The 13,224-nt window shown below is 37.2% G+C and overlaps 1 protein-coding gene across 4 annotated transcripts in view; it reads right to left on the reverse strand.

Annotated features, from left to right (window-relative positions):
- ITGA4 (integrin subunit alpha 4) overlaps nucleotides 1-13,224 on the reverse strand; it is a 145,455-nt gene that overhangs the window by 20,827 nt on the left and 111,404 nt on the right. For all 4 annotated transcript variants that reach the window (XM_089329048.1, XM_089329049.1, XM_002712227.6 and 1 more), the window contains 2 exons: nucleotides 12,229-12,378; nucleotides 10,579-10,655 (listed from right to left, as the gene is read on the reverse strand). In XM_089329048.1, coding sequence (XP_089185174.1) covers nucleotides 10,579-10,655; nucleotides 12,229-12,378 — 227 coding nt within the window. The remainder of the gene's footprint in view (nucleotides 1-10,578; nucleotides 10,656-12,228; nucleotides 12,379-13,224) is intronic.

Raw genomic sequence — 13,224 nt, forward strand, 5'->3', positions numbered from 1 at the left:
TACTCATTACTGACCTCCTTTATGCTTCCCTGTTTTTCCCCTAACTAGCGAAGCTGGTGGCTTCTCCTTCCCCAAAGCACACCAGCAGTCTCTGGAATACAGTATTTTTACGTAGTTTCTCTAAGCACTTCTCTAAATTCTCTTGCAGGAAAGACACTGGATCATTATATAATAATGGTTTTCTCAGATCCTAGCAACAGTTAGTGTTCAAAACAAATGTGGGTATATGTGTATATGGATCAAACATAAAAGGACTTGGGTTACACTCAAGAAAAAAAAAAACTAAGAAATCACTGGTTGAGTTATTGCTTATTTAAATTTCATGAAATCATAAATATACATTCTGTTAAACTAGAACTTTATAGCTATGTTTATCTGTTCCAAGATGACATTCAGATTCCAAATGTTACATTAACACCAGAAAGTAATATCCAGGACTACCACATTCAAGGGATCTGTACCCTAACCCACACATCATTATAGAACTATGGAAAAATCAATACTGGAAGGGGAATGTGGTTTCTGAAAAACAAATTATTAGTTCTTATGAACCTCACAATGTGCAAACAAAAGGAAAATTTTTAACACTCTCTCCCACTTTCATAATTTGAACAAAGCTGAAAGAAACTGTATACTTCACCTAATACTTAGGATTTTTTCTACTCAATCTGATTTGTTTTCATTTTGAATACATTAAGAAAAGTATAACATGTATACAGAAATGCACATATCCTAAATATACAGCTCATTGATTTGACCAAACTGAATACATGCATAATTCAGGTACCTAGATTAAGAAAAAAGTTTTATCAGTACTATATAGAACCCCTGTGGCACCTCATTCCTTCGAGTTACTGCCTCAACCTATTAACCTGATTTTTTATTGTATAAGTTGGGTTTACCAAGTTTTATACTCTAGAATATTTAATCCCTGAGTATCTCTTCTTTGGTGGGTGGCTTCTTTTATTCAGAAATTTTTGTGAGATTAATCCATATTGATACATGTAGTTGGAAAGTTTTCTTTTCAATGGTGCATATATTCCATTTTATAAATAGGCCAAATTTTACTTATCTATTCAGTTATCAACAGGAATTTTAGAAATTTGCAGTTTATAATTTTATAGACTTTTGTTGAATATGTATATATATTTATATCAATTATCTGTATCTATCCATATTTATGTTTTCTAGGAGCAGATTTTTATGGTTTGCTTAAACCAGGATTAATTCCTTAAAACCTCTTATTTTATAGTTTAAGTTTTTCTAATAAACTATAATTAAATAACAAAATATACTATTAGGAATTACTTTTAAATAAGAAAATGTAAGTTTATTGCAGAATTTCCATGTAAGAAGCAAGAATATTACATAGCAGTGGTCCATAAAACACTGCTTACAGCCCTGTGTCATATCTCTGATTTGTAAATAGAGTTTTACTGGAACACAGCCTTGCTCTACTTTGTTCTGTAAAAGTAGAGATAAGTTTTGAACAGACATCGTTGTTTTACAAAAGCTAAAATTTATCATCAGTCTCTTTACAGAAAAAGTGTGCTGGTTCCTGCTACAGACCAATCTGATTAGTGAGTATAGTTTGAAAATAAACATACAACATAGTCTTACTAGACTTAATTAATATCTTGTCTATATTATTCTGGTTCTAATAGAGACTCCAGTATTGCAATGGCTTAAGATGAAGTCATTTATCCTCACATGCCATACAGCATTTGAGAAAGTAACATCCTAGACCATATAACCCTTTAGTGCTTCTGGTTGTAACATCTCTAGTTTCTGATCCTTGGGTTTGAAAAGTTAGATGATTGCCAGAACAATATGTAATAACTAGCAAAGCAGTAATCCCAAACACTGTTGATCATTTCAAGGTAGAGTTCAACTGGTTGTATGCTATCCCGACATTTTAGAGAATGGCTATGGTTTACTCATTCCTGTGTAGTAAACTTTTAGATTAAGTCAGTACATGTTTGCTTGGTGGCATGTTAAAAGGAAGAGAGAAAATATGTGGGAACATGGCTGTTCTACATTCCCCCTGCTGTTCTGTAATCGTGTTATAACTCATGGCACCTAGGAGTTTCTAAAAGTAAACTTCAGATGCACATTAAAGTTTAATTAAGACTTGTAGAAGAGTTGTTTAGAAATAGACATTTATAAAATATTCTGGCTTGTAACCAAGGCATTAGTCACTGAACACCTTTGGGAAAGAAGTTGGCACTTAGACAAGCAACAGAAGGTGAAAGCAGTGCATAAACAGCTAGGTTCCAAGACAACAGCAAATTAAAGAGGAATGCAATTTTCAGAACAAAACTGGGTTTATTTTCCATTTTTAAGCCACTCTGCCACATTACCATAATTACAAATCAACTCTTTTTAAAAAATATATAACTTACTGTATCTTGATTCATTAACAAGATGCAGTCAAAGGGATACCCACCAGCTTTTCATGTGAGACATAATAAAGGAGCAGGTGCACATCTGGAAGTGCGACAAGACTGAACCACAGCTTTCTCCAGGATTCATAGTTCATTCTTCATTAAAACATGCATAATGCAGACTTGAAATTTACAAAGCAGTCTACAATCCATGTAACTTAAACAAATCAAAGGACAGTGTACATACAGAATCATAACTTAATAAGAAAAGGAAGAAAAATAGAAAAAAGGTGCATTACAGCACCAGGCTGTATGTGTTTCCTAAGTCAATGATACCATTTTATTTTGAAATAAATGCTTTCCAAGTCTTAGTATAATAAATGCACTTTGCCTCACTAAAATCTATTAGGGCTTAATAGCTAACTTGTTTTTAATCAAGATGCTAGGACAAAATATAATATATACTGATACCATACTTTACTATATCAAGTATGAGATTCATTTATTTGATGAAAGAGTAGCCTGCAGCAAGTGGCCTATGGGCCCACATACAATTTATCCTCTTTTTCTTTACCACTGGCTTCAGAAAAAATGACAAATTGAAAATTCTTGTCTATTGGAATAGATCAATATCTGACGTTCATGATTTTAGTGAATAGAGCCAGACTCACTGAAGTCAAGGTGAGAATCACAGATGAGGTTGGATTCAAAGTCTGAACTAGTAATTAGTATGAGTTAGTATTAAATCATGTAACTCAACTTCCCAATACACTGTATGGTCAGTAGGGCCATATAGTCCTACTGTCTCCATTTTTAAAATGGGCAACCTTAAGGGGCTGGTGCTATGGCATAGCAGGTAGAGCTGCTGCCTGCAGTGCTGGCATCCCATATGGGCACTGGTCCTAGTCCTGGTTGTTCCACTTCTGATCCAGCTCTCTGCTATGGCCTAGGAAAGCAATCGAAGATGGCCCAAGTCCTTGGGCTCCTGCACCCGCGCGAGAGATCTGGAAGAAACTCCAGCTGTTACAGCCATTTGAGGAGTGAACCAGCAGATGGACGATCTCTCTCTCTCTCCCTCTCTCTGTCTTTCCCTCCCTCCCTCCCCCTCTGCCTCTCTGTAATTCTGCCTTTTAATTAAATAAATATTTTTTTTTTTTTTAAAAAGGGCAACCTTAGTAGACTAGTTCTTCTGGGAATAACAGTACAATGGCACATGCTGCTCACTGCTCACTGACTGTCCAACAATGATTTGATTTCTTAGCTTCTAACAGAACCCTAGATTGTTCAGCTAGTAAACAAGATTCTTTTGATATTGTGGAAAACAAGTCTGTAGTCCAGCAGTGAGGAATGAATCCTGGTGATCTAACATGAGCATGATGAATCTATTCTCCTTCAACAATAATAGATTCAAGGCTGAGAACGTGACACAGATCTGGTTACTCAGAACACATTTCATGTGGCACTTCCTTTCCTGGAAAGGCAGCCTAAAATATTTTTTCTCTTGCCCTTTTATTTTTCTTGCTTGGAACTTTAGTGCTATTGCAACTCTATTGTGACTATGAGGAAAAAAAAAAAAAAAAAAACTGGAATGGTAGCCAACAATGTGCAGTCCTTGGTACCTGTTCACCAAACCTGTAACCATCTCCTCCACTCCAGGCTGTTTACTATGCAAAATAATTAAATTCCTTTTGTTTGTTTCTTGCAATCAAAAGGATTCTTGAGGGCTCTTGTTGTAGCACAGCAGGCTGAGCTGCCACTTGCAATACCAGCATCCCACATCAGATGCCAGTTCAAGTCTCAGTTACTCTGTTTTCCAATTCAACTCCCTGTTACTATGCCTGGGAAGGCAGACAATGATAGCCCAAGTCCCTGCCACCCATGTTGGGGACTGACACGGAGTTCCTGGCTGCTGGCTTTAGCCTGGCCCATTCCCAGCACTTGTGGCCATCAGGGGAATGAAATCAGCGAATGGAAGATCTGGAAGATTCATTCTCTCTCTTCCCTTCCCCCTCACCCTCTCCTTTCATTTTCGAAGAAATAAATAAATCTTTTTAAAAAATGACTCCTAACTGACATGAAAACAATCGTTCAGGGAAAGGCTGGATCATATACCCTGAAAGCATGATAGAATACAAAAGAGATGTTGTGTCGTATTTTATCAGTAATCTATATGAAAGATTTTAAACTGCCTATGTGATGGATAATGTCTACTCATATTTGTAATCTCAATGAAGCTATATTTGTTCACCTTTATCTTATACTGGAAATCTATTTGAATGTGGCTTACTGTCCTGAGAATTTAGAGGTTCAGTAGGAAGCCTTGACTTAATGAAAAGATGATACAGAGTATATAAGCAGTGTTTAGTGTACTGTTAGCAGTTTATTATCATGGTCTTTAGAAACTCATGTTCTTTACTGAGTAAATAAATTTACCTAAAACAGGTTTATAGGTCTGGTGTGCATAAATACCATTAGCGCTAGTGGAATTAAGACTGGGACAATGCCTAGAACATATGGTCACCATTTGCTTACCTTTACTGCGAATGCAGCCAGGACATCTAACTGGGAGAGGTTTATTTTTGTCTGATAGAATATAATTCACTACAATTGCCAAATACATCGACAGAATCACCTACTGTGGATCTAAAAAGTTAACTGGAAGAGTCTTAATTCCAAAGTTCCTCAAGTAAGTTGGCGTTTACCTAACAGGAATAGTCTGCAAATTTCCTAATTAGTGCAAAAGGTCTGGTGCCTACTACTTCACACTGACATTCATGCTACTACAAACCACACAAGACTGACAACTACTCACCCAGTCACAGCAAGTAATATTCTCAGGACACACAGCATGTGTGCAGAAAATGTTTGGAATTTTCAATTTTCATTTTGTGGCCAAGTTAAAAAACTGTTGTCATGATCTGTGAATATTCTAACCATACCATGCAGTAGTCCCTCTGTATCCACAAGGAATACATTACAAGAGTCAAAGGGGGCTCTGGAAACTACAGACAGTACCAAAACATACACACACACACACACACACACACACACACTATGTTTTTCCTACACAGACATACTTACAATAAACTTAATTTGTGAATTAGGCATAGCAAAAGATTACCAGCAATAAGCAATAATAAAATAGAGCAATTATAGCAAAATTTCTTATCCTATCACTACTCCTAAACTTTGGGGCCATTAAGGAAGATAAAGGTCACTGGATCACAGGCCTTGGAGATATGATGACAGTTGATCTGATAATGAGATGTCCAACAAGTGACTAAGACGTAGTGTCTACAGGGTGTACACACTGCACAAAGGGATGCTTCCTGTCCTGGGAATGAAGCAAGATGAACTAAGACTGCATCATACACTTCCGGATGAAAACTTTTGAATTCCTTACTTATGGAACTTCCCGTTAACTGAAACCATGGCAAGTGACACCATGATTAAGGGCGGACTACTGTATCAAAACTAGTAACAACTTTTATCAAAACTTTTTGTGTGCCAGGTGTTACACTATGAATTTGGCCTGCCTTATTGTTCTTTAAAACAAGCTTACAGAGTAGGTACTATTTTTTCAACTATTTTACAATGAAGAAAGAGGCTTAAAGAGATAATAAAGACCACTCAGGCAGTAAAATGTGTATAGAGTATACAGTAAAATGTGTATAAGTATGTAAATGTAAATTTACATAATGTAAGTATGTAACAAATGTAAATGTCTTACTTACACAGTAAGACGTGTATATAAACGTCTCAAAATGGGTCAGTCTGACTTAAAATCTGAAGCTCTCTAACCACCACTACATTGGTGCTCAGGTTTTAATGTCCTAACAACTTGGAACCCTTTTAAAAGTGAGTATTTCTAATCTGGTCCCCACGGGTTCTGATTTGGATGCCCAGAGGCCTGAGAACAGTCATTTCTGTCAGACATTCCAGGTGAGTTTCATTAAGGTGATTCAAATTTCACACCTTGTGAAACGCCACCTTACACCTTGCTGGCTGCCACTTAAAATTCGAATAGAGTCCACATTTTGACTAAAAGAACTATTATGACTTCAAATTAAATTGCAAAGTAGGTAAGTTTTTAATGTGAGGAAATAGGTAATGGGGAAAGCAGAATTACTCAAGTAAAATGTCCATATCTTACTTTTCTAACATACAGCTTCTTCAACTTTCAGGAAAGAAGCTTTCTTAGCAATGTTTTCACACAAATCCCAACATTTTCTCACAGGCCAGAGAGTTTGCAATGCAAGGTGCCGAAGGTGACAGCAGCAGTGTATGATTTAAGAAAATGAAAACACTACTGATGTGGAACTTAGAAAAGCTTTCCCACAAACAACTCTTACAAAAAGTCCATGGTCAGGGCTGGCGCTGTGGCTTAGTAGGTTAAGACTCTGCCTGTGGCGCCGGCATCCCATATGGGCACCAGTGCCTGTCTTGGCTGTTCCTCTTCCCATCCAGCTCTCTGCTTAAGGCCTGGGAAAGCAGTAGAAGATGGTCCAAGTGCTTGAGGCCCTGCACCTGCATGGGAGATCCAGAACAACCTCCAAGCTTCCACCTTCAGACTGGCCCAGTTGCAGCCATTGTGGCCATTTGGGGAGTGAAACAGCAGATGGAAGATCTTTCTCTCTGTCTCTCTCTCTGTCTGTAGCTCTGCCAGTCAAATAAATAAATAGAATCTTTTAAAAAAAAAAAGTTCATGGTGGCAGAAATATCAAGAAAGTACCTAAATGGGAAAGTCATCATTTACTCAACTAATAAATTAGCAAAGGTGCCACACTACATGTCAAGATTCAAAGCAGGCAGCAAATGTCTTTGGATCATCTCAGCTGTCAATCTGGAGAATTTAAGTGTAAAGTCCAATTATCAGCCACAGAGGTTATAGTTTCTTGGCCCTTAACTGTGGGGGATCAAGTCTATTTGCAGGCATTGCCCAAGGGAAAAGAGGTAATTTATTCCTCTTCCACATGTAATCCTGCCCCGCAGGGGACTGAGCGCTCTATGCTGTTTTATTCATTCCTACTTGACTACTCCCTAGCCCAGGTAGCATAATAGCTATTTTGAATCTTTTCCCATTTCTTTCAAGTTCCCAAATCTAACCTTGCTCCCCTCAAGTACCATATATGAATTTGTTTTTTATATCCTAGCCATCCATGGATCCTCCACACTTCCCTTTCTTCCACATGGAAGTTTCTTAAAAATGTTACAGTTCTTTTAACAGCTCCTTAGCTCAAGATAAAGAGCATCTTAACTTCTCCTTAAGGTTGACGCCTTCAACCTGTGAGCCTGACCCCCTTATATACTGTCTTCTTTGAGACTCTTATTCCATTTTCAGCAAACCTCTGTCAGTCACCCACAGTGTTTCTGGTACTCTGTTAGGCATCAGGAACACAAAGATGACAAGACATGAACCTGTCTTGCAGCAGCTTCTAGGGCAGCTTGGAGACAGACATGCAACAAAGGTAAATACAAGCACAACAGGGCCAGTGGCAACTGAGGTTTAAGTAGCTTCCCCCGGGAAACCATTTAGATGTAAAAGATAATCTAAAAGTAGATTCGTGGAAGTGAAAAGATACGGAAAGTTACTGGAGCACAGCAGGGCCAAGTAACTACAGAGAGTCTGCCACTGATGGAAAAAGCACTCAGGGGAATTGCTGAAAAATGGCACCGAGGATTTCTGATTTTAAGTCTACAATGAGCAACTACGGTGCTGTTACCAGATTTTTATGTTATGGACAGCTCTCTCTGGAAACAACATGGTGAACGAATTAGAACCATACAACAGTCTTAGGTCAGTAGCGTGGAACGCAGGAGCTCAGTGATCCAGGTAGGATATCAAGTACCTGGTTCAGAGCAGTAGTGGCAGACAGAGAGCACCATGATGGGTGAGAACCATTCTGAAGTTATGGACTTTAGAGCTTAATAACTGATTAGATGTCAGGAATAACAAAGAAAGAAGCATGAGGGCTGAGCCCTAGGCTTCTGGCTTTGATAACAAACTAGTGGTTATATTTCCTGGATAGTTGCTAGGAAGGCTGAATGTATGGTGCACCGGAGAGGGTGTGTGCAAAACCCAACTGGATTGTGGCTGTGAAACTCCAACAGGCAGGCCAGGTGAGACCACAGCTGTGAGCAAGATTCCCCAGGGAAAATATGGTACTGAACAGAAGGGCTGAGGGAAGACTGTTTAGGAAGCCCAAATCAAAGACCTTCAAAGACAACTGAGAAGGAAGGAGGGCTGGAGAGGCAGAAGACGAGTAGGAAAGGATGGCACCTGAGACTGAAGGAAAAAATGTTCAGAGAAGTGAAGAGCTACCAAACGCATCAGACACGAGTTCAAGGACGGACTGAAGGCACCACGTGGGATTTAAGCTGAGAACCTTTAACTGCTTTCTTAAAATTAATTAATTTTTTAAAGAATGCAAATTTCATAAATACAAATTCAGGAATATAGTTATTCTTCCCACCATACCCACCCTCCCACCCACACTCCCACCCCTCCTCCTCCTCCCTCTCCCCTTCCCAGTCCATTCTCCATTAAGATTAATTTTCAATTAACTTTGTGCACAGAAGACCAACTCTATACTAGGTAAAGATTTCAACAACTTGCACACACACACAAACTGAGAATAAGTATATCATAAGACAACTCATTGAGACAGAGGTCCTGCACTGCGAGTTAGTACACAGTGACTCCTGTTGTTCATTTAACAATGAACGCTCTTATGTATGACGTCATTGCTTTAATCCTCATATTATGTGTCCCTGATTAAATGAATACTACTTGATAAATATGTAAGAATTCTTCAGTTGAGCTGACCTGTTTTCAGTACACTCTCTTCTCCTTGATCATAAACCCTGCACTGTGATTTGTATCCTAAACTCTGCCAATGATATTCTTCTTTATTCCCAATCACATTTTAGATGTCAATTCCCATAACCTTTCCCCCAGTCATTACTGTATGTGCTCTCTTCACATAATTTTATAGTATTTTGTTCCTCTCTTCATGTTCACCTTTGGCTGTTTCGCCACGGACTTCCTTCTCCTCTTAGTTCTCTGGAGACACCTGTGCAATCTCCTAAAGGGACTCTCTCTGCTTCATAAGCTTTTAAAATAAAATTGTCTCCAATATTTGATTCTCAGTTCTTCCCTCTAGGAAATTCACATTTCCAACCCCTGGGAAATCTCTCATCTCACTTGTGTAGAAGAATTTCAAATTGTAATCCTGAACTAGATTTTCAAATGGAGAGCTACATACAGAAATCCCACCAAATTCAACATGCCCCAAGTGAAACTTGCTTCCTTTATTTCTAGACCTCCCAAAAACAGTTTCCCATTTTCCTGCCTTGTCACTCATGGATCCTTTTTCCTCCTTTCCTTCCCACATACAATCAATCCTCAATCCAAAGTGTGCATCTTTTTTCTCTCTGTCCCTCTAATACAAACAATTTGAATATGAGGGGTCCTCCAAAAATCTATAGACAATGCATACTATTAAAAAAAACCTGCTTGGATTTCAAAGCTTTTATGCCAAAATAAAGTTATCTTTTAATTTAATCCATGAACTTCCTGAACTCTCATTATGTAGGGAATCTAGATATAAATTGTAATGGTTTATTCCCATAACAACCACCACCAATATTGATTTAGTTTCCGCTATGTATTATGTGCAATTTTAAGCACTTCACACATTTTTCCCTTTTGTTATTTCCCCTTCTTTGAGTCTAGAAGAGGAAGATTGTTTATTCTCCTTCAAATTCATTATACATGAATTGTGCATTAGTCTGAATGATATAACCAGTTTTCTAGGTGACAAGAAACTTGTGTAGTGAAAGCTCATTTTGCCAAAAAAACTCTTAACAAGCACTCATAAATATCTAAAATGAAACTGTAACAATGATAACCCAAGGCACAATTAAATCCTGAAATATCTTCTGAGTTACTGATAAAATATTAAGATATGTTTCCTAAAGGCTTAGGGGCTCATATGTTCTCATTGTTTGAAAAGTGGTAATCTGTGTATGCATACTTTTTGCATATGATTTAATCATTTAATCTCTCTTAGAACAGTGTTCTTTTCCAGTTTTTTAGATGCTGCTAACCTCAAAAGTTAGTTCTTAGTCTTTTATCTTTGGATCCCACAAATGCCCAAAGCCCCTGTTTATGAGTAACAGAGAATACACTTACTTCAAAAACCCAATTTTTGCAGAAACCTGTAAATCAGCAGTACAATTTTCATGAGCACAAAACCTTGCAAAGTTTATCTGAAAATAAAATATGACAATATTTTTATTTTAGTTCAATAAGTAGATGCATATTTTAAAGAATAAGACATCTGTCATGCACAATGCAAATAAAATTAATACATCAAATTAAAGACTCCTTATTTTATCTCTCCCAAAGAGTTCAATTCAAGAATTAGTTAAGTTAAAATGATATAATAGTAAATAAATGAACTTCTAATACGCAATTTTAAAACTGAAGTTTTTAACATAAGATTTGAGAAAAAAGTTAAATGAAAGGCACTTGACAGATAACTGGAGAATATTAGCCACCAAGAAATTCTTCATCAAGTTCCTCATAAGTTTCTTATTTCACATATACATAGTATTTACTCAGTTTTGGCAGATGCAGGACTGTGATTTTATATTCGTTGAAATTACACTATGTAAACATTTTCAAAAGTTACCTTGAAGAAACACTGAACAGAATTAAATGATAGTCTTTCATAGGGTTTCCAGAATTTAACTGTTAAGCATTTTAATAAGATCCACAGATACTACAATATAGAGGGGAACACTTAAAAGAAAAAAAAAATGGAGAGAAAGAAAAAAAAAGAGGATGACAGGAAGAAGTGAAAAGAGGAAGAGATGGAGAAGAGAGAAATTTGGAAGGTCAGGGAAGGAACCATATGCAGGGAGTAGGAGGTGAGGGGGGACTATCAAAGAGCAAGCCAGGCCACAGTGAGCCCGTACCCGGGGGAGAAGTTTAAACCCTTCTCTACACAATTAAGTGTAATGCTTTTCTGCCATTGCAATTTATATAGTAGGTTATTCTAAGAATCAAAATGTCAGCCAAAGTTTTCACTTGTATGCTTGCAATATTGATACTTTCAATATTAAAAACATGCAGAAATAGTTGTTATTGAAAAATTGAAGTTCAACAGGAAGAGTGAAAAAATTGGCTTGTAAAAAAAGTTTCAAGGAAGGGTAGAGACACAATTTGCCCTTGCGTTATTATCTTCATTTGATCTAGTATTCTGGACCAGACAGTGGTGATTATAAGCTCAAATGTCTTCACACGGCTTAGAGTGATGTTGCCTTGACAGGAGATGACCCACACCTTTATCTTTTACACTAGGCATGCCACGAGCCTGTGTTTTAATGGATGCTTTTGACCATGGCCAAACACATCCTGTTGACTATATCCTTGTGTTGTCGGACAGTAAAAGTTTGAACAACAGCATGACTGAGAATAACTGCATTGTCTGTGAAGCTGAAATATTTGGGGATAATTTAGAAAAGGCAGTTCATAGGTTACAAGATATCTAACTTAAAATACAACTGATGTTGTGGTGTGGCTAAAAGGCATGTTACAGAATTTAAATTGATTTTAACATAACATAAATACATGTGCTTATGAAGAAATAAAAGCCAGAAAGGAATGTGACTGACAAGGCAGTGAATCCGTGGGAAAGGTGAGATAGAGACATAAAGCAACAACAACAACAACAACAACAAAAAACCACGTAACTATTAAAGATTTCAGAGATCCAGTTCATTTCTTCAGAATTATGCCATTTTTGAAAATGTTCTAAGTGAAAGAAAATATTCCTACCATTTTTTTTATCACGTCTTTTTCTTTCTTCTGCTGAAGAATTGGCTGCAGTGGTGGGAATTCTTCTGCACTTCGTTTAGTGAGGACATGCTGCCCCAGGCGGTAAGCGGCTTCAATCTGAACTGGAGTAAGGATGTCCCTCACATCTTTCTATGGGGATTAAAAACCATAAGAATGACAAAGATACACATGCAAATGGAACATATATAAAACATTCTACTTCCTTTCATAAGGCCAAAAACAGCAACTGGAAGCCAAAGCATCTAAATTGTTAAAAAATAACTGAACATGTACATTTTTACACATTGCAAATAGTTCCTATATCTTATGAAAAACACAAGCAGCATAACATTGAAAAACTATATGTCAAGCAATAATACTTTTGGGCTTTCTTTCCATGATATTTTCTTTGCTTTTTAAATATAACTTATTGTATCATAAGCATTTTAAATTATTATGCCCTTGTAAATCATGCCAAAATGCTAATCAATTATTTATTGCATTTAACACCGCATTTTAGTAAACTTCTAGAAAAATTTTATCAATTAGCTTATATTAGTAGCACTGATCAGATTCGATCATGTCTATTATAATACATCTTTAAAAAAATCCTTTATGGGCCTTTCCTATTATATTTCCATTTCAATTTAAAAAAAAAAAAAAAACTTACTTGAGTGTCAGAGTAAGAGAGAGCAAGAGCACTCTCATCAACTGGTTCACTCCCGAGATGTCCACAACAGCTAGGGCTGAGCCAAAGCCAAGGGTTAGGAATGCAATCCAGGTCTCCCTCATGGGAGGTACGGATTTAACTAGGTGAGCTGTCACTGCTGCCTTCCAGGGTCTGCATCAGCAGAACGATGGAATCAGGAAGTACAGGCAGGTTTCAAACCCAGGTACTTAGATGTGGAATGCAGGCATCCTTCACTGATGACTAAGCCAAATGCTTCTTACATCTTCTACCCCATTACGAATGGCATTTCAGAAAGGTATTTATTC

Source organism: Oryctolagus cuniculus, chromosome 3, assembly GCF_051225735.1.
Source record: "Oryctolagus cuniculus isolate XC-2025 breed Fujian yellow rabbit chromosome 3, ASM5122573v1, whole genome shotgun sequence".
Lineage (NCBI taxonomy): Eukaryota > Metazoa > Chordata > Mammalia > Lagomorpha > Leporidae > Oryctolagus > Oryctolagus cuniculus.